The 26785-nt window shown below is 34.8% G+C and overlaps 1 protein-coding gene across 4 annotated transcripts in view; it reads right to left on the bottom strand.

Annotated features, from left to right (window-relative positions):
- The window catches only part of LOC128990579 (protein tumorous imaginal discs, mitochondrial-like), a 50463-nt gene that overhangs the window by 20177 nt on the left and 3501 nt on the right, over positions 1 to 26785 (bottom strand). For 3 of the 4 annotated variants that reach the window (XM_054413013.1, XM_054413017.1, XM_054413016.1), the window contains exons 2-7: positions 5256 to 5439; positions 4650 to 4873; positions 3159 to 3404; positions 2582 to 2750; positions 2103 to 2234; positions 644 to 837 (exon numbers count right to left, since the gene is read on the bottom strand). In XM_054413013.1, the coding sequence (XP_054268988.1) occupies positions 644 to 837; positions 2103 to 2234; positions 2582 to 2750; positions 3159 to 3404; positions 4650 to 4873; positions 5256 to 5433 (1143 nt within the window). In that variant the 5' untranslated portion in view covers positions 5434 to 5439. The remainder of the gene's footprint in view (positions 1 to 643; positions 838 to 2102; positions 2235 to 2581; positions 2751 to 3158; positions 3405 to 4649; positions 4874 to 5255; positions 5440 to 26785) is intronic. The other variant, XM_054413014.1, reaches the window with a different exon arrangement.

The raw sequence follows: 26785 nt of genomic DNA, 5'->3' as shown, positions 1-26785 counted from the left end.
ATTAAAAAGTACTATGATATGTCAAAAGAGTGGAAACTTGGACATAAATCAAGTGAAGTTTAATGCTAGGAATAATATTAAATCCGATCAACAAATTCACGGATACAGAACAAAATCATACATGTAAATTTTGTACAACAGATTTTGAGTCATTGGAAGGGAAATGCTACCGATGTAGGGATATAAAATATAGAGCGAATGTTTGTCCAATGAATAATGATTGATGAAACCTGTAACACCTGTGAAAAGATCGGACATATTTCAAGAGTATGCCTTAGTAAACATAAAACCAGGAAAAGACAAGTTCATTAAACACTGAAAATAAAGACATTTCCGAAGATAACAATCATGAAATTAATTTATTGTCCGATAAAAAGATAGATGACAAATTTCCAATTGAAATAAAATTAGAAGGAAAAAACTAGGGATGGACGGGTCCGGAAATTTCGGTAATTTTTCGGGAAAAAAATATTCCCGATTATCGGGACAGGATTACATTTGACTCGGGAATTTTTCGGGACGGGATTTGGTCCGATCGTCGGCGATTTTTCCGTTTCGCGAGTGCCGATAACGCCGTTATTGCGAGCGATAGGTGACTGCAGAACATGTTCTTTAGACAGTGAATTCTACCCGGTTGGTATACCTGTACTGTGTGGTCCTCGTAGATTCCTTGTATCCTGATGGTACCTCCCAGTACAGCCTGTGACAGAGATATGTCAGCATCTGTGTGTACGTCAGCTCCGTCTCTGTGAAAGTACTCTGACTTGTCTACTCTAAATGTGATGAACAGCTCTTTGTTGCCCACCGGCATCCTTACTGTTTGACCATCCTCCACTCCTGAAAAAATATTGAATCATTTTAAACATGTACACATTGAAACCTTGGTTCAAATTCTGTTTCATTCTTTGCTCAGAAAATATTTGTTGACAAATGTTACTTTCATAATATTAAGTGGATGGTAACACATTTACAGGCTTTTTTTACGCTGTCAGCGCCCTAGGCACAACTAATAGTAGCGCCCCTTTGCAATATATATTACATGGTGTCCACCAACCGGGAAATCCGGAAACTATGCGTGAGATTTTTTAACCGGGATTAAGCGTGGATTTTGTATTTCATTTAACCGCGATCTAGCATGACAACAGTGACGTTTCCGTGACCACGGGAGACGATAATATGTCAACATATGACTGCGAGGGATGATCAAGATTTTGCCGAGATATCGCAAGACGTTGATGATATCTAAAGAGTTGCGAGGGATGATTAGAATATTGCCGGGATCACGAAAGATGATAATGCCCGATCACTGAAGACGTTGATAATGTCCACATGGCAACGGGAAAAGATCAGAATTTTGCCTCATTTGCGGCATACGACGATAATCTCCTCACGATTTTGGGATATGTTTATATTACCGCGATCATAGGAGACAATAATTATGTCTACACGACCCCGGGAAACATTCAGATTTTTGCTGTGATCGCTTGTGACGATTACAATGTCTACACGGCCACAAGAGACGATAATGATGTCTTCACAGCGGCGGGGGATTACCAGAAGTTTACCGCTATGCTACCGCATGAAAATAAAATCACCATTTTTTTAAATTTTGTTTGGCACCCCCAAAAAAAGACATTTGTCTCGGGCCCTAGGCACGTGCCTACCATGCCTATTCGGTAAATCGGCCCTCCACATTTATCATTAATTACTGTACCATTGATATTAGGTAAGTGATTTATATGAGTGTGATAACTGGTATAGAATGATTCCAACAGTTTTCTTTTTCATCACTTATAAAGTAAATAAATATAGCATTTCAATTTAGAAAATAGTAATTTAATTTATAATATATATAATTTTAAGTTTTGAGAGAGTGAGATGAGGATTTTTTACAGTTTAGTTGACTCTTAAGTTGAGAAGACGACTCATAATTATTTTCCAAACTGTATGTATCAAGGTAAAACAGATTGTTATAAGTTGTGTTATATTGTAACACAACTTATAACAATTCCAAGCTACCGCTAACTGTTTAACAAGCTAAACAAATATGTTTTTAACTATCTTTAATAATGTCAAAAGTCCACTCTTCTAGTGATGTTTACCTGGAGGCACTCTGACAACAAGCTTCTTACGCTGCACATTGCTTCCTTTTCCTTCACATTCTCCACAAGGGTATTTAATGAGCATCCTGGTACCATTGCAGGCCCGACATGTTGACCTCATTACAAATGGACCTGAAAATCAAGTACGCCCAAAAATTATTTAATTAATATGCTCTTTGTATTTCTGATTTTTTTTTTTATTAAGGTATGAAACTGGATTTGAACTGATTTCCATTACAAGCAATTAATACTGGTAAGTGCTACTGGCCATTGATATGCTATAAAACTGGAATCATCAGGTATTTGATCCTGCTACAGTAGACTGTGTATAATTACAATCAGTTTAACAAAACATATCAAAGAGTACATATAATTCTTTTAAACCAAGCTACACAATTATAGTGAACGTATGGTATGGGTTCATGTTGATGCAGTGTATGTTTTGAAACTGTGTGTTGTGGAGAGGTTAGGCTACTCACCGGTAGACAGCTGCTCATAACCTGTCCCATTGCAGATGTGACATTTGATGGCCTTGGTGCCAGGTTCAGTGCGAGTTCCATTACATTTGGGACAAGTGTCCACCACATTCACATGTATCTCCTTGTTGACGCCTCTAGCTGCTTGAGTAAACGTCAGGCGCATCGACACCTGCAAATTATTTTATTATTTCTAAGAATTATTTTTCTTGTCACATTTACTAACTAGAAAAGACCTATATCATGCCTCCAGTGTTGTGTTTTATGACTATCTTTGCGTCTATTATTTCTTGGACCAATAAAAAAAAAATCATTCAAGTACATTTTCATGGCCTTTTATCCAACTCACTTTCAAATATATCTAAAGTGAGTTGTTGGCCAAGTAGCCTACTGACACAGTTAGGCATAGTTAACATAATTTCAAGTAATTACATTAGAAACCCGTAACATTCTGCGATTTTAGCTGTATTTGGTCAATTTCTCATTGAAAGTCGATCAAGCTCTTGCGACAGACTTACTTTTTTTATATTCAAAACATTAAAGTAGGGCAATTATGTAACAGTCCGATACATTGACTGACCTCTTGAGCCGCACCAAATCCAAATTTTGATTCAGCATAATCTTCTCCAAAATTAGCGTTTGCAAATCCTCCTTCGCCGAAGATCTTGCGAAACAGTTCCTCAGGGTCGATGGTGGAGTGGAACTGCCAGTTGTGTGTGTTGAATCCCTGACTTTGCCCACCAGGGGGAGGAGATCCCATACCCATCTGCTCCGACGTTGCTCCCCATGAGTCATATTGCTTCCTCTTGGTGTCATCACTTAGTACCTAAAACCAATCATACCATCATGATTACTATACTCCACATCAACTAGCTATTTAAAAAATATCTTAGTTTGTTGGCATTAAGTTAGTTGATAGTAGCTTTGCTAATTTAATTTTTCTATTGTCTGAGGAGTAGTCCTAGCCTTTGAATCTGAAGATCGCTAGTTCGATTCTTAGAGAGGTTGATTACTGGTTGTAGATTAATTTTCTAAATGGTTAGAAGAAGCCTGTCCCATGACACAAGCAACATCAAAGAAAACGATCGAGTTTTTGGAAGAGATCTTTGCACGATTCGGCCTACCTTATACATTGGTGAGTGACAATGCTTCGATATTTAAATCAGAGAAGTTTAGTAATTACTTAAAACAGAATGGTATTATTCATAGAACCATTGCACCCTACAACCCGCTGAGCAATGGCCATGCAGAACGCTATGTTCAAGAAGTGAAAAAGTACTTAAGAAAAGAAGTGGACACAAAGGGACACCTAAAAGAAAAACTTCTTAAAGTTCTCTAATCTCACCAGCGAACACCGACATCAATAACAACAAAAAGTCCGGCGGAGTTGATGTTTGGAAGAAAACTGCGGAATTCGTTAGATGTGTTAAGACCTTCACTAGAGTCAACGTGGAAACCTACCTTTCGCACAGCCCAACAAGGACGTACATCTTTCAAAGGAACCATAAGAGAGTTCAAAGAAGGTGAACATGTTTTGGTAAGAGAAATGATGAAAAATGGCAAAATTGTTTGGAGAAAAGGTGAAATAAAGAAAAGAATTGGAAGAGTGATGTACCCCGTTGCTGTTGATGATATGCTATGGAAACGGCACATAAATCAACTTCCGAAGATATAGAATTCACAGTATCCTTTGAATTATTTCATGGGGGAAGAGTTTGTACTGTCTTAAAACAGATATATTAATTTAAATAGTTTTCAGCTGACTTAATTGTTTGTTTAATAGTCAATGGTAACATATAGTTTCATTTTATATTTAAAACTGTTTATAACATGAAAAAAGCTGTCACCAGACTGAAATGAGGAGATGAAGGATGGCAAATTTAAAGTACGGTATGTGACAGTGTTCCTAGAATGGTGTGTCATGCACAGTAAAGGCTGACAATACTGATACCAGTAACCAATATAATTTGTACGCAAAAAAGTACAAACCTGGTCATTTAGAAAGCTATGCAGCACTCTTAAGAGGATAAAACCTTTACGTAGCCTAATTACTTACAGAAAATAAACTTACTTCATAGGCTTCCGAGACTTCTTGAAATTTTCTGACTGCGTCTGCATCTTTGTTGGTATCTGGATGGTACTTTTTGGCTAGCTGGAAGTATGATTTCTTTATGTCCTTGACTGATGCATTGCGGGATACTCCAAGAACTTCATAATAGTCTTTTTTCTTAAATAGTTGATGACTTGTATGGAGTTTTCTATGTCCAAGTTGACCACCAAAGCCAGCTAACACTGCTAACAGTAACAGACCTGATAGTTGCTTGGCTATCACAATTTAAAATAGCAAACAAACAAAAGGAAACAAAACCATTGGACAGTATCACTAAGCCTATAGTAGCTTCTAAGATTAAACTTATCAACCAATATCACAGGACGTTACTTAAAGGCAGTTTAATGTCCATAGATGTTATTGCAAAATGAATTAGGACTATGAAAAGAAGTAGGCCTAACTTAAGGCTAGGTCTGGGCCCATGTCACATGGATAGGGCCTTAACTTATAGGCTAAACTTATTGATTTAATCAGGAGTTTTCAGAGGTCTACTCAATGCAACTTAATAAACAAATAGAGGCAAGGGCCTCCCAATCATAAGTAAGCTTAAGCTGATCAAATCCTTACCTTGGTTATCAGAAACAAGACTTCTAGATGTCGATAGGATTGCTGCTGCACCAAGTAACTGACCACAGTCACTACATTTTTGCTGATATCTAACAGAAAAACGTACTTTTGGATGGACAGTTATGTGCTTGGTAACGTGTCTAATACCAAAAAATTTTAACAAACCCCTAGAAGCCATTTTTATATCGGCGTGAAACTGGCAATAGATTAGCAATGTCTCACACCGTCGTGAAGTTAGCGGCTCTTTTCATCGGCGCTTTTTCGGTTTGTAATAGATGTGGGTTGGTACGCCTGCGGACGCCACAAACGTGTTTTGCAGGGATGTCGGAAACACAAATCAATGAAAATACGATGCGAAATGATGTTTTTATATTTATATAATGTCAATAATACATTGATAAAACGTGTATACAAGTTAAAACTAATTAATTGACGTATTTTAAAAGGCATATTTGAGACCGTACTGTACATTATACGTAGCTAAGGCTTAACATAACGCGAACAATTAAAACTCCGAACATAAAAAGTGCATAATCTTTTTTCCCAAGCCCATCACATCAACTTTGAGCAATTCTAATGGTAATACACAATGTGTAGAATACTCAGTATACATATGATTGCGGCAGTCCAGTGAATTACGAAGTTATATGGCAAAATGTATATGGTTGATAGGAACTCGCATCAGGAAAAGTGCACAATCTTTTTCCTAAGCCCATCACATCAACTTTGAGGTATTCTAATGGTGATGTACAATATGTAGAATACTCAGTATAAATATGATTGAGGCAGTCCAGTAAATTACGAAGTTATATGGCAAAATGTATATGGTTGATAGGAACTCGCATCAGGAAAAGTGCACATTCTTTTTCCTGAGCCCATCACATCAACTTTGAGGTATTCTAATGGTAATATACAATGTGTAGAATACTCAGTATAATTATGATTGCGGCAGTCCAGTGAATTACGAAGTTATATGGCAAAATGTATATGGTTGATAGGAACTCGCATCAGGAAAAGTGCACAATCTTTTTCCTAAGCCCATCACATCAACTTTGATGTATTCTAATGCTAATATACAATGTATAGAATAATCAGTATGAGTATGATTGCGGCAGTCCAGTGAATTACGAAGCTATAAGGCAAAATCTATATGGTCGATAGGAATTTGCGTCAGGAAAAGTGCACAATCTTTTTCCTAAGCCCATCACATCAATTTTGAGGTATTCTAATGGTAATATACAATGTTTAGAATAATCAGTATGAGTATGATTGCGGCAGTCCAGTGAATTACGAAGTAATATGGCAAAATGTATATGGTTGATAGGAACTCGCATCAGGAAAAGTGCACAATCTTTTTCCTGAGCCCATCACATCAACTTTGAGGTATTCTAATGGTAATATACAATGTGTAGAATACTCAGTATAATTATGATTGCGGCAGTCCAGTGAATTACGAAGTTATATGGCAAAATGTATATGGTTGATAGGAACTCGCATCAGGAAAAGTGCACAATCTTTTTCCTAAGCCCATCACATCAACTTTGATGTATTCTAATGCTAATATACAATGTATAGAATAATCAGTATGAGTATGATTGCGGCAGTCCAGTGAATTACGAAGCTATAAGGCAAAATCTATATGGTCGATAGGAATTTGCGTCAGGAAAAGTGCACAATCTTTTTCCTAAGCCCATCACATCAATTTTGAGGTATTCTAATGGTAATATACAATGTTTAGAATAATCAGTATGAGTATGATTGCGGCAGTCCAGTGAATTACGAAGTAATATGGCAAAATGTATATGGTTGATAGGAACTCGCATCAGGAAAAGTGCACAATCTTTTTCCTAAGCCCATCACATCAACTTTGAGGTATTCTAATGCTAATATACAATGTATAGAATAATCAGTATAAATATGATTGAGGCAGTCCAGTGATTTACGAAGCTATAAGGCAAAGTGTATATGGTTGATAGGAACTCGCATCAGGAAAAGTGCACAATCTTTTTCCTAAGCCCATCACATCAACTTTGAGGTATTCTAATGGTAATATACAATGTGTAGAATAATCAGTACGAGTATGATTGCGGCAGTCCAGTGAATTACAAAACTATAAGGCAAAATCTATATGGTTGATAGGAATTTGCGTCAGGAAAAGTGCACATTCTTTTTCCTGAGCCCATCACATCAACTTTGAGGTATTCTAATGGTAATATACAATGTGTAGAATACTCAGTATAATTATGATTGCGGCAGTCCAGTGAATTACGAAGTTATATGGCAAAATGTATATGGTTGATAGGAACTCGCATCAGGAAAAGTGCACAATCTTTTTCCTAAGCCCATCACATCAACTTTGATGTATTCTAATGCTAATATACAATGTATAGAATAATCAGTATGAGTATGATTGCGGCAGTCTAGTGAATTACGAAGCTATAAGGCAAAATCTATATGGTCGATAGGAATTTGCGTCAGGAAAAGTGCACAATCTTTTTCCTAAGCCCATCACATCAATTTTGAGGTATTCTAATGGTAATATACAATGTTTAGTATAATCAGTATGAGTATGATTGCGGCAGTCCAGTGAATTACGAAGTAATATGGCAAAATGTATATGGTTGATAGGAACTCGCATCAGGAAAAGTGCACAATCTTTTTCCTGAGCCCATCACATCAACTTTGAGGTATTCTAATGGTAATATACAATGTGTAGAATACTCAGTATAATTATGATTGCGGCAGTCCAGTGAATTACGAAGTTATATGGCAAAATGTATATGGTTGATAGGAACTCGCATCAGGAAAAGTGCACAATCTTTTTCCTAAGCCCATCACATCAACTTTGATGTATTCTAATGCTAATATACAATGTATAGAATAATCAGTATGAGTATGATTGCGGCAGTCCAGTGAATTACGAAGCTATAAGGCAAAATCTATATGGTCGATAGGAATTTGCGTCAGGAAAAGTGCACAATCTTTTTCCTAAGCCCATCACATCAACTTTGAGGTATTCTAATGCTAATATACAATGTATAGAATAATCAGTACGAGTATGATTGCGGCAGTCCAGTGAATTACGAAGCTATAAGGCAAAATCTATATGGTCGATAGGAATTTGCGTCAGGAAAAGTGCACAATCTTTTTCCTAAGCCCATCACATCAATTTTGAGGTATTCTAATGGTAATATACAATGTTTAGAATAATCAGTATGAGTATGATTGCGGCAGTCCAGTGAATTACGAAGTTATATGGCAAAATGTATATGGTTGATAGGAACTCGCATCAGGAAAAGTGCACAATCTTTTTCCTAAGCCCATCACATCAACTTTGATGTATTCTAATGCTAATATACAATGTATAGAATAATCAGTATGAGTATGATTGCGGCAGTCCAGTGAATTACGAAGCTATAAGGCAAAATCTATATGGTCGATAGGAATTTGCGTCAGGAAAAGTGCACAATCTTTTTCCTAAGCCCATCACATCAACTTTGAGGTATTCTAATGCTAATATACAATGTATAGAATAATCAGTACGAGTATGATTGCGGCAGTCCAGTGAATTACGAAGCTATAAGGCAAAATCTATATGGTCGATAGGAATTTGCGTCAGGAAAAGTGCACAATCTTTTTCCTAAGCCCATCACATCAATTTTGAGGTATTCTAATGGTAATATACAATGTTTAGAATAATCAGTATGAGTATGATTGCGGCAGTCCAGTGAATTACGAAGTAATATGGCAAAATGTATATGGTTGATAGGAACTCGCATCAGGAAAAGTGCACAATCTTTTTCCTGAGCCCATCACATCAACTTTGAGGTATTCTAATGGTAATATACAATGTGTAGAATACTCAGTATAATTATGATTGCGGCAGTCCAGTGAATTACGAAGTTATATGGCAAAATGTATATGGTTGATAGGAACTCGCATCAGGAAAAGTGCACAATCTTTTTCCTAAGCCCATCACATCAACTTTGATGTATTCTAATGCTAATATACAATGTATAGAATAATCAGTATGAGTATGATTGCGGCAGTCCAGTGAATTACGAAGCTATAAGGCAAAATCTATATGGTCGATAGGAATTTGCGTCAGGAAAAGTGCACAATCTTTTTCCTAAGCCCATCACATCAATTTTGAGGTATTCTAATGGTAATATACAATGTTTAGAATAATCAGTATGAGTATGATTGCGGCAGTCCAGTGAATTACGAAGTAATATGGCAAAATGTATATGGTTGATAGGAACTCGCATCAGGAAAAGTGCACAATCTTTTTCCTGAGCCCATCACATCAACTTTGAGGTATTCTAATGGTAATATACAATGTGTAGAATACTCAGTATAATTATGATTGCGGCAGTCCAGTGAATTACGAAGTTATATGGCAAAATGTATATGGTTGATAGGAACTCGCATCAGGAAAAGTGCACAATCTTTTTCCTAAGCCCATCACATCAACTTTGATGTATTCTAATGCTAATATACAATGTATAGAATAATCAGTATGAGTATGATTGCGGCAGTCCAGTGAATTACGAAGCTATAAGGCAAAATCTATATGGTCGATAGGAATTTGCGTCAGGAAAAGTGCACAATCTTTTTCCTAAGCCCATCACATCAATTTTGAGGTATTCTAATGGTAATATACAATGTTTAGAATAATCAGTATGAGTATGATTGCGGCAGTCCAGTGAATTACGAAGTTATATGGCGAAATGTATATGGTTGATAGGAACTCGCATCAGGAAAAGTGCACAATCTTTTTCCTGAGCCCATCACATCAACTTTGAGTTTTTCTAATGGTAATATACAATGTGTAGAATAATCAGGGTAAATATGATTGCGGCAGTCCAGTGAATTACGAAGCTATAAGGCAAAATCTATATGGTTTATAGGAATTTGCGTCAGGAAAAGTTTCGGTTTGTAATAGATGTGGGTTGGTACGCCTGCGGACGCTACAAACGTGTTTTGCAGGGATGTCGGAAACACAAATCAATGACAATACGATGCGAAATGATGTTTTTATATTTATATAATGTCAATTATACATTGATAAAACGTGTATACAAGTTAAAACTAATTAATTAACGTATTTTAAAAGGCATATTTGAGACCGTACTGTACATTATACGTAGCTTAGGCTTAACATAACGCGATCAATTAAAACTCCGAACATAAAAAGTGCATAATCTTTTTTCCCAAGCCCATCACATCAACTTTGAGCTATTCTAATGGTAATATACAATGTTTAGAATAATCAGTATGAGTATTATTGCGGCAGTCCAGTAAATTACGAAGTTATATGGCAAAATGTATATGGTTGATAGGAACTCGCATCAGGAAAAGTGCACAATCTTTTTCCTAAGCCCATCACATCAACTTTGAGGTATTCTAATGCTAATATACAATGTATAGAATAATCAGTATAAATATGATTGAGGCAGTCCAGTGATTTACGAAGCTATAAGGCAAAGTGTATATGGTTGATAGGAACTCGCATCAGGAAAAGTGCACAATCTTTTTCCTAAGTCCATCACATCAACTTTGAGGTATTCTAATGGTAATATACAATGTCTAGAATAGTCAGTATAAATATGATTGAGGCAGACCAGTAAATTACGAAGTTATCTGGCAAAATGTATATGGTTGACCTAACTATTCAATAATCATGCTCTAACCACACGATCACCGGCGATAGGATAGATGAATACCCATACATCTATCCTCTCGCCTGTGATCGTGTGGTTCATTGAGGTAAGTGAGTTTACTTTACTCAAGGAAGCCTTAAATGTCTAATGGTAGTCCATCATAATATTATTATGGTATAACGTCTTATTCGTCTGTTGTTTATAACATATTACCATAAACTAACAAACTTAGCGTAGGGAAAAAAAATCTAATTCAACCAAGGTCAGGGGCTTCATAAGGAAGTGTTGAAATTGAAAACGGCGCCACGCCCGGCTTGGAATTTCTCCCCGAGACTACAAAAAAAGTATGAAATACATGGGCTGACGGGGCCGTCTCACAGCTTTGATCTAGCGCTGACCGACATGGTTTCGCTCCCGTCCCTACTTTCTCTCCCTATAGTGTCACCGTGCGAACACCTGTTAACAACCAACCCTTAAGGAAAACCCGAGACAGCGGCATCTCTTTGACGTTCGTTGACCTTCGTAGCTGCTAGCCAAGAATTTACAAACCCAGACATATTTCGGCGTTTTCCAAAGACGACCTCCTTAGCTCTCAGTCCATCAGAAGAGGTCGGTAACAAGGTTATAAATATAAATTCACATTGATTTATTCGTCATTACAGTTTTTGCAATCATGACAAAATAATAGAATATTTGTCGGTTTTCCCAATTTGAATACATTTGTCCAGTCTCTGTACGATCAAACTCGTATTTAACTGTAATCAAATAAAAACAAAACTAATTCATTTATTTAAATTCAATCAAGTCGTTTTATTTAGGTTAGTGAACACCAACATCACTTCGTATATAAACCACGTTTAGGGCTCAGGATTCAGAATAGTAACTAATATATAAACTAACTTAAAAGGTTTTGACGAAAACAATGCCAACGTAACTTTTGCCGGTAGCAATAGGCTGCGTTTGGAAATATTGATATATATGGAATAAGTTACTGAAATATAATTCAATGAACTATGTGTAAACTTCAATATTGATACTACTGTATATGAAAAATCAAAATCAAGTAGTTTATCAAGAATTGAACTTATCTCAAAGTAGTTCAATACATCATAAACAACACGGTGACTGACCAATTTTATGTTTAATTTTTATTTTAATATCTTTTATTGGTAAGGACATATTTTGTATCCCATATCACTGGAAACGGGATACAAAATATATCCTTACCAATCATTACAAGCAATACATGCTTTTAAGGCGACAACATACGGTTCAATAATGAAATTGTTGTCTACCATTTTTGGGTGAAGGTTGAATGCTGCGATAGCACCCTGGCCAACGTTAGTGATCAATTCAGTGATTCAGTCACACACAATGGAACATTAAGAACAAGAACACAACAGATCGCTCTGAAACGACCGTTGGATAATATTTTTAAATATTGCCATTGCCACTGACTGACTGATCTGGGCCGCGCTCTACTGGTTCATGTTTGAACTACTGTACGTCCACGTGGCTCGTGGCGGTTGGCATGGCAACATACCTACACAGCCATACAGTCACAGTCACACACACAACGAGAAACTCGCAATCAGCCTGGACCCGGCTTCCTGTTCCTACCAAAATTCCGATATAACTCAGTTTTCTAGATACTTACTACGCCTTGTTAATGTTAACTAGTGTATCTGTTTCTTGAATTCGAGCAATTGCTAAGTATTACAGCACAGGCGTTATTTTAAAACAAATAATAGTTATAATTTATGACTTTAAAAAAAGATTCGACTTAAAGATTATGTAAATACTCAAGATGTACAAAACAGATCAATATAATCAACATTTCTTTTATATATCTTATAATTTTTTAAAAGCTGATCTTGTTTTTTAGTGTTTTCTACAAATAGCCTTACTTATAGCCGCATTAGGTCGTCCAAAACATAGATAAAACATACTCCCTTAGTTAGTTGGTTAGTCTATGTCCAAAATAACGATTATAAATTCAAAACAAAAAAATATTTCTATTTCTTCTCCTTGGTGGTGATCTATGACTTTCCTATGTTTCCATAGTTTGCAAATCGGCTCTTTCAATGATAACTTAGAAATGCAGCATAGTGTTGATTCAGTTTTCTTTTTAGTATATCAAATTATCCAGGCCCTATCGCTTTTGACCATTTTAATATTTACGCCAACCCAAATTCAAATACTTAGTAAATATTTAATTTTAACCAAGTAAGTAAACGTTTGTAGCAAACTGTCAAATTAGCAAACCTATTGACTGTTTACAATTAACATTATTATGTTCTTCTTCTCACTTTTGATATCTGACAACAGCTGGAGTTTCATAACAATGTTTGTTTCCCATGTTAATCTTATGGAGGAATACGAAACTTTAAAGGACCTCAGGGCCTCACTATCTAATTATTTCCCTAAAAAGAAAGTTTCCTGCACAACTTCACGTTGCGCTCTTTCCAATAACACCAAAAACATTTACAACTTAATTTGTAAAAAAACGGAAACCCTAAAAAAATTATGTTCATCAAGCAATGTTCAGGGTTTGCTTAAAAAAACACAGGACAGTGATACGTTCATGATATTATCAAGTAAAAAATAGATGATTTTCAACTTACATCAGAGCAGTAGAAAATGTGAATTTATTAAAATATCACGAATTTTAAGTCACTACGTGACGCTGGCTACTACAATATAATAATGTAGTTGTAATAATCTATATATTTTAATGCGAAATTCCGATCAACGCACAGGCCAAACCACAGCACCTACAAGTATGAGATTTTGCATACATATTCCTCTCATAGCGTAGGCAGAAAATAAGAAGCGATTTTGCCAAATGCCCAATGGGCCTCGCCCCACAGAAGGTCAAAGTTAGCATGGAGTTCGTAAAAGGAAGAAAAATTTGTTTTGGACAACGTTTTGTTTACATTTGTCTGCAATTTATTTAATCGTCAGCTGTCACAGTAAAAATTAAGTTTTTTAAGGTTATTTCGTACCATACACATAAACATCATACTAGGGTATTTACTCAGGGGAGGTATAGAAGAGGCTACGATGACAGCTGTGGGCTTCTTTTTAGCTGTGGGAACGCCATTTCCGTAACAAAACAGTAGATAGCCATAGGGCTCGGTGGTCTATTGGTTAGCGTGCCGGGCTGATATGCTATAGGTCCCGGGTTCAAATCTCGCTGGTAGCATTAACTTTTTGTCCAAGATGTTTTTATTATCAGCAAGTTTGGTTGGTTTGGTTCGGTTATTACAGTTTAATTTGATTATTAAGTCATTATACAATTTTAATTGAGCAATTTCTAGTTTTATTTAATACACAGAATTATTTTTCCGATTACTAAACTTTTGTTATATTATTTCTTTATCAGCAAGTTTGGTTAGTTCGGTTAGGTTATGATAGTTTAATTTTATAATTAAAAAATAATAAAATTGAATTTGAGGCATTTATAATTTTATTTTATGAACAGAACTATTTTTGCGATTAGTAAAACTTGTAAACCATAATTGCCAAAGTGCTCTCTACTACAGCGCTGTTCACGGAGGAATTTTGATCTAAATGCCTCATTCGTACCTCCCCTAAGTCAGACCCTCATACTTGTGTGTCAGTGAAATTAACCTAATTTATTGTGGAATTTTAGTTTTATCCACTTCTAATAGCTGTGAATAGTGTTAAAGAAAGTAAAATTTAACTTAGTTGTTTATTGCATATTAATTTTTTATTTCTTATTATTTAGTACTGTTAATATTTTTGTAGTTGTCTAAACCGTTTCATAGTATGGACAAAGGACACTGAGATGTAATTCACCTTAATGTAATTCCAGGGTATACTTCAATGAAATGTCTAAACCGTTTACCTTTGGTGGGTTGTGTGAACTGGTTGCGGCTTCACAATTATTCATATTTGTTTTAGAGGTTTATCGGAATGGTGGATTGTATATAAAGTTTGGTGATGAACTTAATCCCGTGATAAGACTTGGATTCCCCTATTCCCCCCTGTCTACCGGGCACTTCGACATTTTAGTACCCCGTTTCTCTTAATTGTCAGCCGATCCCGGAATCTCACCAAAATAGGCCTACACCAAGGCGTAAATGGCATAGCAGTTGCACAGACAAACAAAGGAAATAGCAGGCAAAGAACGCAAGCAAAAAATATGAACGAATTCATCCTGAAATACATTCCCAAAGATTGTTAACATTGTCTCAATCACTCAATCTAATTACTTTGTACTCCAGATTTGCAACGTGAAGGCACGTTTCTTTGTCAATTTATTTGTTTTATGGTAACTGTAGGAAAAATATAATGTGCAACTCGAGTGCAAAGTGCAATAGCTTAACTTGAAAAACCATTTCTCACTCGCCTACGGCTCGTGAGTAAGGATTTCTCTCGAGTGAGCCAATTGCTAACTTTGCTCACTAGTTGCACAAATAACTATTATCTATGATAGTATTTTACTGAATTATCATGTAATTTTAAATTCGCAGTGCTAGACCTTGCTTTCCTGTACTTCCCCAATACTTTGTTATTTACACTGATTTAGGTCATGTTAATTGGAAAGGGAAAACTAAGGGTTGTAAAAGTGCCTTTCCATATTTATGGTTGTCTCTATGTATTGGCCGAAAGGGGCTATTGAATCCAGACGCGGTGGCGTTCTTTTGAAGATATTGACCGCCCCGGTGCCGCTCCCTTGGACTTCCCCCAAGACATCCGTTCTAAGAAAGATGTAAGCTTCGCTCAGAAAATAGGAGAAAAATTATAACAGCTCCTTTCCATATTTATATGATAGTGTGATTTTAATAAAAAGTTGTTTAACTTATATATGAATTATATTACATCTTAAAACGTGTTTATTAGCTCGCTTTCATGTCCGGTACAAATTTTGCAATCAATTTTATACTAACTTCCCGATGAGGTAGAGACTTGAAACTTGAAACATAGCTCACAAATGGAAGACAATGCAATATTATATCATTTAATTTTCATATTTCCCTTGGGCTACGCCCCATGGGCTTGTTTTTATTAACTCGCTTTCTTGCAAATTTTAATACTTGGCTTGTAAACATTCATATTATTAACTATTTCATGAACATACTTGGAAAATATTATAATTGTTTAGTGCTATGTCGGTGTTCACCAACAAAGTGTCTTGATATGATTTTATTTTCCGGGTTCTGTTCTCAAATGCGGCTGTAATCTGACGTGAATACAGTCGTCAGTTTCCTCATATGTGTCTTTCAAATGAACGAATATTCATCAGAGTCCATACAAGTTTCCATGGGCACTAAACATCATTCTGTTGGGAACGTGATACGATACATGATGTGTATTGTGTATGTGTTTAAGAAGCTGTGCCAGATGTGTTGGGGTGGTTTGGGGACGATCCACGGACAAGAACAAGGACAGTTTCACGTGACTTAGGTATTTCTCAGCTATTGAGAAAGAAAAAATTGCATCCCTACCATTTTACACGAGTACAGATTATTGAACCAAGAGATTGTCTACAGAGACTTCAGTTATGTTAGTTGACATGATCATCGTGACTTCCTCAAGTCGATTTTGTGGACAGACGAGTCCAAGTTTACTCGGGATTGTATTTACAACATCCATAATGGACATCACTATGCTACAGAAAACCCACATGTGATACACCAGTGTCGAAACCAAACAAGATTTTAGTTGAATAGATTACTCTAAAACCAGTTAGTTGGCCCTTTCATTGATCTTCCATATTCATTAAACTGCTGTCAGTATCTCAATTCTCAACGTTCTTACTGATACTCTACCAAGGCTCATTGAAGACGTCCCGTTGGATGTACGTAAGCGAATAGTTTAGCAAGCATATGGTGCACCTTCCCACTTCAATAATGGTGTGCGAATTTACATTGGAAATACTTTCCCAATGTGGATGAGCTAAGAAATCGGACTTAAGCTTCCAACCTTCTTGAAGAGGAGCTAAAATTAAAGGCAACAGTGAGAAACTTTCGGAAAAGACCATATTTATGACCACATGTATTAGAGCAAAAATGGTGGACATTTTGAAAACTTACTTTGATTAAAAATCCAGAAACCAGACTCTACAGGATTCATTTTGTTTATTTGTACAAATGTACTAACCTCGATTTTTATCAAATTATTTTGAATTTTTGTCATAGAATTATAAAATAATGAAATAGTTAATAATTTAAATGTTTACAAGCCAACAATTAAAATCAGCTGGTTTTATAAACAAAGTTTAACACCCAGCTGATCAGATGTCAGCTGATTATAAGATAGCAAATAAATTAACAGATACTGTATTATATTTGGTTCAATGTTTTGATTCCGAAAACTCTGACCTTGACGCGGTTTTGACCTAATTTTTCGAGCTTTTAATACAGCAATAACCTTATGGGTTACATAATTTTAAAGGGCATGAAATGGGAAAGCTTTTTACGTAATTTGACAAAACATCACATTAGTATGTATAGTTGTAAAACCACTTTGAAGTTGTAAAGAATTAATTTTGAAACTTCTTTTTTTATGTTATGTGAGACATACAACGGTGAAAATATGGTTGTATGTTAAAGGTGTTGCAATGGTTTTGTAGGAAATTTAACGCTCTTTTCATTTTTATAAGTTATTATGCTGTACGTGTATTGGCTTAATTTTTATGCTCGTTTTAGTGAAGCTACTACAGGTAATTTAAAAAATTCACATAATCGACCATTACAGCATAACGGGTAGGGATGGAAAATTATTGTTTGTCATTTTTTGTTCCTTTTAGTGAGTAGAATAACTGGTAAAAATTAACGCACTTAGTAGAAACTCACCCTGTATAAAAACATCATTTCGCACCGTATTGTCATTGATTTGTGTTTCCGACATCCCTGCAAAACACGTTTGTGGCGTCCGCAGGCGTACCAACCCACATCTATTACAAACCGAAACTTTTCCTGACGCAAATTCCTATAAACCATATAGATTTTGCCTTATAGCTTCGTAATTTACAGGACTGCCTCAATCATATTTATACTGAGTGTTCTACACATTGTATGTTACCATTAGAATACCTCAAAGTTGATGTGATGGGCTTAGGAAAAAGATTGTGCACTTTTCCTGATGCGAGTTCCTATCAACCATATACATTTTGCCATATAACTTCGTAATTCACTGGACTGCCTCAATCATATTTATACTGAGTGTTCTACACATTGTATATTACCATTAGAATACCTCAAAGTTGATGTGATGGGCTTAGGAAAAAGATTGTGCACTTTTCCTGATGCGAGTTCCTATCAACCATATACATTTTGCCATATAACTTCGTAATTCACTGGACTGCCTCAATCATATTTATACTGAGTGTTCTACACATTGTATATTACCATTAGAATACCTCAAAGTTGATGTGATGGGCTTAGGAAAAAGATTGTGCACTTTTCCTGACGCAAATTCCTATCAACCATATAGATTTTGCCTTATAGCTTCGTAATTCACTGGACTGCCGCAATCATACTCATACTGATTATTCTATACATTGTATATTAGCATTAGAATACCTCAAAGTTGATGTGATGGGCTTAGGAAAAAGATTGTGCACTTTTCCTGATGCGAGTTCCTATCAACCATATACATTTTGCCATATAACTTCGTAATTCACTGGACTGCCTCAATCATATTTATACTGAGTGTTCTACACATTGTATATTACCATTAGAATACCTCAAAGTTGATGTGATGGGCTTAGGAAAAAGATTGTGCACTTTTCCTGATGCGAGTTCCTATCAACCATATACATTTTGCCATATAACTTCGTAATTCACTGGACTGCCTCAATCATATTTATACTGAGTGTTCTACACATTGTATATTACCATTAGAATACCTCAAAGTTGATGTGATGGGCTTAGGAAAAAGATTGCGCACTTTTCCTGATGCGAATTCCTATCAACCATATACATTTTGCCATATAACTTCGTAATTTACTGGACTGCCTCAATCATATTTATACTGAGTGTTCTACACATTGTATATTACCATTAGAATACCTCAAAGTTGATGTGATGGGCTTAGGAAAAAGATTGTGCACTTTTCCTGACGCAAATTCCTATCAACCATATAGATTTTGCCTTATAGCTTCGTAATTCACTGGACTGTCGCAATCATACTCATACTGATTATTCTATACATTGTATATTAGCATTAGAATACCTCAAAGTTGATGTGATGGGCTTAGGAAAAAGATTGTGCACTTTTCCTGATGCGAGTTCCTATCAACCATATACATTTTGCCTTATTGCTTCGTAATTCACTGGACTGCCTCAATCATATTTATACTGAGTGTTCTACACATTGTATATTACCATTAGAATACCTCAAAGTTGATGTGATGGGCTTAGGAAAAAGATTGTGCACTTTTCCTGACGCAAATTCCTATCAACCATATAGATTTTGCCTTATAGCTTCGTAATTCACTGGACTGCCGCAATCATACTCATACTGATTATTCTATACATTGTATATTAGCATTAGAATACCTCAAAGTTGATGTGATGGGCTTAGGAAAAAGATTGTGCACTTTTCCTGATGCGAGTTCCTATCAACCATATACATTTTGCCATATAACTTCGTAATTCACTGGACTGCCTCAATCATATTTATACTGAGTGTTCTACACATTGTATATTACCATTAGAATACCTCAAAGTTGATGTGATGGGCTTAGGAAAAAGATTGTGCACTTTTCCTGATGCGAGTTCCTATCAACCATATACATTTTGCCTTATTGCTTCGTAATTCACTGGACTGCCTCAATCATATTTATACTGAGTGTTCTACACATTGTATGTTACCATTAGAATACCTCAAAGTTGATGTGATGGGCTTAGGAAAAAGATTGTGCACTTTTCCTGATGCGAGTTCCTATCAACCATATACATTTTGCCATATAACTTCGTAATTCACTGGACTGCCTCAATCATATTTATACTGAGTGTTCTACACATTGTATATTACCATTAGAATACCTCAAAGTTGATGTGATGGGCTTAGGAAAAAGATTGTGCACTTTTCCTGATGCGAGTTCCTATCAACCATATACATTTTGCCATATAACTTCGTAATTCACTGGACTGCCTCAATCATATTTATACTGAGTGTTCTACACATTGTATATTACCATTAGAATACCTCAAAGTTGATGTGATGGGCTTAGGAAAAAGATTGTGCACTTTTCCTGACGCAAATTCCTATCAACCATATAGATTTTGCCTTATAGCTTCGTAATTCACTGGACTGCCGCAATCATACTCATACTGATTATTCTATACATTGTATATTAGCATTAGAATACCTCAAAGTTGATGTGATGGGCTTAGGAAAAAGATTGTGCACTTTTCCTGATGCGAGTTCCTATCAACCATATACATTTTGCCATATAACTTCGTAATTCACTGGACTGCCTCAATCATATTTATACTGAGTGTTCTACACATTGTATATTACCATTAGAATACCTCAAAGTTGATGTGATGGGCTTAGGAAAAAGATTGTGCACTTTTCCTGATGCGAGTTCCTATCAACCATATACATTTTGCCATATAACTTCGTAATTCACTGGACTGCCTCAATCATATTTATACTGAGTGTTCTACACATTGTATATTACCATTAGAATACCTCAAAGTTGATGTGATGGGCTTAGGAAAAAGATTGCGCACTTTTCCTGATGCGAATTCCTATCAACCATATACATTTTGCCATATAACTTCGTAATTTACTGGACTGCCTCAATCATATTTATACTGAGTGTTCTACACATTGTATATTACCATTAGAATACCTCAAAGTTGATGTGATGGGCTTAGGAAAAAGATTGCGCACTTTTCCTGATGCGAGTTCCTATCAACCATATACATTTTGCCATATAACTTCGTAATTCACTGGACTGCCTCAATCATATTTATACTGAGTGTTCTACACATTGTATATTACCATTAGAATACCTCAAAGTTGATGTGATGGGCTTAGGAAAAAGATTGTGCACTTTTCCTGATGCGAGTTCCTTTTAACCATATACATTTTGCCATATAACTTCGTAATTCACTGGACTGCCGCAATCATATTTATACTGAGTATTCTACACATTGTATATTACCATTAGAATACCTCAAAGTTGATGTGATGGGCTTAGGAAAAAGATTGTGCACTTTTCCTGACGCAAATTCCTATCAACCATATAGATTTTGCCTTATAGCTTCGTAATTCACTGGACTGTCGCAATCATACTCATACTGATTATTCTATACATTGTATATTAGCATTAGAATACCTCAAAGTTGATGTGATGGGCTTAGGAAAAAGATTGTGCACTTTTCCTGATGCGAGTTCCTATCAACCATATACATTTTGCCATATAACTTCGTAATTCACTGGACTGCCGCAATCATACTCATACTGATTATTCTAAACATTGTATATTACCATTAGAATACCTCAAAATTGATGTGATGGGCTTAGAAAAAAGATTGTGCACTTTTCCTGACGCAAATTCCTATCAACCATATAGATTTTGCCTTATAGCTTCGTAATTCACTGGACTGCCGCAATCATACTCATACTGATTATTCTATACATTGTATATTACCATTAGAATACATCAAAGTTGATGTGATGGGCTTAGGAAAAAGATTGTGCACTTTTCCTGATGCGAGTTCCTATCAACCATAAACATTTTGCCATATAACTTCGTAATTCACTGGACTGCCGCAATCATATTTATACTGAGTATTCTACACATTGTATATCACCATTAGAATACCTCAAAGTTGACGTGATGGGCTCAGGAAAAAGATTGTGCACTTTTCCTGATGCGAGTTCCTATCAACCATATACATTTTGCCTTATTGCTTCGTAATTCACTGGACTGCCTCAATCATATTTATACTGAGTATTCTACACATTGTATATTACCATTAGAATAGCTCAAAGTTGATGTGATGGGCTTGGGAAAAAAGATTATGCACTTTTTATGTTCGGAGTTTTAATTGATCGCGTTATGTTAAGCCATAGCTACGTATAATGTACACTACGGTCTCAAATATGCCTTTTAAAATACGTCAATTAATTAGTTTTAACTTGTATACACGTTTTATCAATGTATAATTGACATTATATAAATATAAAAACATCATTTCGCACCGTATTGTCATTGAATTGTGTTTCCGACATCCCTGCAAAACACGTTTGTGGCGTCCGCAGGAGTACCAACCCACATCTATTACAAACCGAAAAAGCGCCGATGAAAAGAGCCGCTAACTTCACGACGGTTAACTCACTCCACTTCTCCTACTTCTCCTCCGACGAATATACGTCACAGTAAAACGTCATAACAATGATGGCGTCACAGCAGCATTCGTCATAGAGCCGACGACATAACCTCCAAAATATCAAGTGGCGGGAACTTTTTTTTGGCGGCACACGGCCAAGATGGCGTTCGGTTGTTCCCGCCAACCGTTGAGTATAGCAAGTGTCTGTAATATATGTAAACAACTGCATAAATGAATTAATGTTAAGGAGTTGTAAACAAAGTAAACGCCTAAAGCCTATCCTAGCACCATAGACTAACAATCACAAGAAGACTTCTCATCCCATTGTAAATTTTGAAGCTCGTTTTTCGTATCTAGTTCATGTACGTGACACATGGGCGCTAGTGTCCACGAAACTTTGTTTCTATTATTTTAGGGTTAATTTCTTGATTTGTGCTTTACTGTTTGGTTATATAACTTGGGTTCAGGTTATTGTTTATGATTAGATCGTATTATTTAGTTAAACGAGGCTTTAAATGGCTGTAATAACGGGAAACAAATTGTAAACAAAACAGGACCTCAAGAAAATAAGAAATTGCCATAAATTTCTATTGCTGGCCTAGTCCGTTGATACGATTTTCTGTTTTTCATTTGAAATATGTTTATTACATTGTTATGAACTGGAAAAAACTTCGTTTATGTTCTAATAATTATTTATAGTTGAGATAGGTGACTTTGAATTAAACTGGTGTGACCTCGGTTCCATAAGAACCCAACTTACTAAAAATCTTGTTTTTTCGTTTTTACATGTTTGTTACTTCTTAATAAACAATATCTAACGCCTTTTCGAAAAAAATTATCAGTTATTATCAATTAAATGCATTATTTAAATTTTGCTCAAGAAAATATTAAATTACGATAAATTTCTTTTGCTGGCCTATTCCGTTGGTACGATTTTCTGTTTTTCTTTTGAAATATGTTTATTACATTGTTATGAACTGGAAAACACATATTTTATGTTCTAATAACTATTTATAGTTGAGATATGTCACCTTGAATGGCATTGGTGTGACCTCGGTTTCATAACAACCCAACTAACAAAAAATCGATTTTTTTCGTTTGTACATGTTAGTTGCTTCTTAATAAACAATATCTAACACCTTTTTGATAAAATTATCAGTAAATATTAATTAAATGCATTATTTAAAATTTGCCTCAAGAAAATATTAAATTACGATAAATTTCTATTGCTGGCCTATTCCGTTGGTACGATTTTCTGTTTTTCTTTTGAAATATGTTTATTACATTGTTATGAACTGGAAAACATGTCGTTTATGTTCTAATAACTATTTATAGTTGAGATATGTCACCTTAAATGGCATTGGTGTGACCTCGGTTTCATAACAACCCAACTAACAAAAAATCGATTTTTTCGTTTGTACATGTTTGTTGCTTCTTAATAAACAATATCTAACGCCTTTTCGATAAAAATTATCAGTAATTATCAATTAAATGCATTATTAAAATTTTGCCTCAAGAAAATATTAAATTACCATAAATTTCTATTGCTGGCCTATCCCGTTGGTACGATTTTCTGTTTTTCTTTTGAAATATGTTTATTACATTGTTATGGACTGGAAAACACGTCGTTTATGTTCTAATAACTATTTATAGTTGAGATATGTCACCTTGAATGGCATTGGTGTGACCTCGGTTCCATAACAACCCAACTAACAAAAAATCGATTTTTTCGTTTGTACATGTTTGTTGCTTCTTAATAAACAATATCTAACGCCTTTTCGATAAAAATTATCAGTAATTATCAATTAAATGCATTATTTAAATTTTGCTCAAGAAAATATTAAATTACGATAAATTTCTATTGCTGGCCTGTCTTAAGTAGTTCCTCTTTCATCAAATCTCTGGCTATACCGCTTAATTCTCTAGTTTTTTTGCAAGGATGCAAACATTGTGACGTGTTTGAATATACATCAACTTTAACTGATCCGCTTGAGTGCTCTTTGAAGCAATCCAATCGGAATGTTGTTACTCTATTGTGACCGCAGTAACAATCGATTTTTTGTTAGTTAGGTGGTTATGGAACCGAGGTCACACCAACGCCATTCAAGGTGACATATCTCAACTATAAATAGTTATTAGAACATAAACTATGTGTTTTCCAGTTCATAACAATGTAATAAACATATTTCAAAAGAAAAACAGAAAATCGTACCAACGGGATAGGCCAGCAATAGAAATTTATGGTAAAATTATGGTAATGGCAAAAATTAAATAATGCATTTAATTGATCATTACTGATAATGTTTTTCGAAAAGGCGTTAGATATTGTTTATTAAGAAGTAACAAACATGTAAAAACGAAAAAAAACCAAGATTTTTAGTAAGTTGGGTTCTTATTGAACCGAGGTCACACCAGTTTAATTCAAAGTTACCTATCTCAACTATAAATAGTTATTAGAACATAAGCGAAGTGTTTTCAAGTTCATAACAATGTAATAAACATATTTCAAAAGAAAAACAGAAAATCGTACCAACGGAATAGGCCAGCAATAGAAATTTATGGTAATTTAATATTTTCTTGAGGCAAAATTTTAATAATGCATTTAATTGATAATAACTGATAATTTTTTTCGAAAAGGCGTTAGATATTGTTTATTAAGAAGTAACAAACATGTAAAAACGAAAAAACAAGATTTTTAGTAAGTTGGGTTCTTATGGAACCGAGGTCACACCAGTTTAATTCAAAGTCACCTATCTCAACTATAAATAGTTATTAGAACATAAACGACGTGTTTTCCAGTTCATAACATTGTAATAAACATATTTCAAAAGAAAAACAGAAAATCGTACCAACGGGATAGGCCAGCAATAGAAATTTATGGTAATTTAATATTTTCTTGAGGCAAAATTTTAATAATGCATTTAATTAATAATTACTGATAATTTTTATCGAAAAGGCGTTAGATATTGTTTATTAAGAAGCAACTAACATGTACAAACGAAAAAAATCGATTTTTTGTTAGTTAGGTTGTTATGAAACCGAGGTCACACCAATGCCATTCAAGGTGACATATCTCAACTATAAATAGTTATTAGAACATAAACTATGTGTTTTCCAGTTCATAACAATGTAATAAACATATTTCAAAAGAAAAACAGAAAATCGTACCAACGGGATAGGCCAGCAATAGAAATTTATGGTAAAATTATGGTAATGGCAAAAATTAAATAATGCATTTAATTGATCATTACTGATAATTTTTTTCGAAAAGGCGTTAGATATTGTTTATTAAGAAGTAACAAACATGTAAAAACGAAAAAAAACCAAGATTTTTAGTAAGTTGGGTTCTTATTGAACCGAGGTCACACCAGTTTAATTCAAAGTTACCTATCTCAACTATAAATAGTTATTAGAACATAAGCGAAGTGTTTTCAAGTTCATAACAATGTAATAAACATATTTCAAAAGAAAAACAGAAAATCGTACCAACGGAATAGGCCAGCAATAGAAATTTATGGTAATTTAATATTTTCTTGAGGCAAAATTTTAATAATGCATTTAATTGATAATTACTGATAATTTTTATCGAATAGGCGTTAGATATTGTTTATTAAGAAGCAACAAACATGTACAAACGAAAAAATCGATTTTTTGTTTGTTGGGTTGTTATGGAACCGAGGTCACACCAATGCCATTCAAGGTGACATATCTCAACTATAAATTGTTATTAGAACATAAACGACGTGTTTTCCAGTTCATAACAATGTAATAAACATATTTCAAAAGAAAAACAGAAAATCGTACCAACGGAATAGGCCAGCAATAGAAATTTATCGTAATTTAATATTTTCTTGAGGCAAATTTTAAATAATGCATTTAATTAATAATTACTGATAATTTTATCAAAAAGGTGTTAGATATTGTTTATTAAGAACAACTAACATGTACAAACGAAAAAAATCGATTTTTTGTTAGTTGGGTTGTTATGAAACCGAGGTCACACCAATGCCATTCAAGGTGACATATCTCAACTATAAATAGTTATTAGAACATAAAATATGTGTTTTCCAGTTCATAACAATGTAATAAACATATTTCAAAAGAAAAACAGAAAATCGTACCAACGGGATAGGCCAGCAATAGAAATTTATGGTAATTTAATATTTTCTTGAGGCAAAATTTTAATAATGCATTTAATTGATAATTACTGATAATTTTTATCGAAAAGGCGTTAGATATTGTTTATTAAGAAGCAACAAACATGTACAAACGAAAAAATCGATTTTTTGTTAGTTGGGTTGTTATGGAACCGAGGTCACACCAATGCCATTCAAGGTGACATATCTCAACTATAAATAGTTATTAGAACATAAACGACGTGTTTTCCAGTCCATAACAATGTAATAAACATATTTCAAAAGAAAAACAGAAAATCGTACCAACGGAATAGGCCAGCAATAGAAATTTATCGTAATTTAATATTTTCTTGAGCAAAATTTAAATAATGCATTTAATTGATAATAACTGATAATTTTTTTCGAAAAGG

This window comes from Macrosteles quadrilineatus, unplaced genomic scaffold (assembly GCF_028750875.1).
Source record: "Macrosteles quadrilineatus isolate MER2022 unplaced genomic scaffold, UCM_ALF_1.0 Scaffold_3__2_contigs__length_128488019, whole genome shotgun sequence".
NCBI classification, from domain to species: Eukaryota; Metazoa; Arthropoda; class Insecta; order Hemiptera; family Cicadellidae; genus Macrosteles; species Macrosteles quadrilineatus.
The sequence above is the reverse complement of the archived record's forward strand: the minus strand, read 5'-3'. Positions and strand labels throughout refer to the sequence as shown.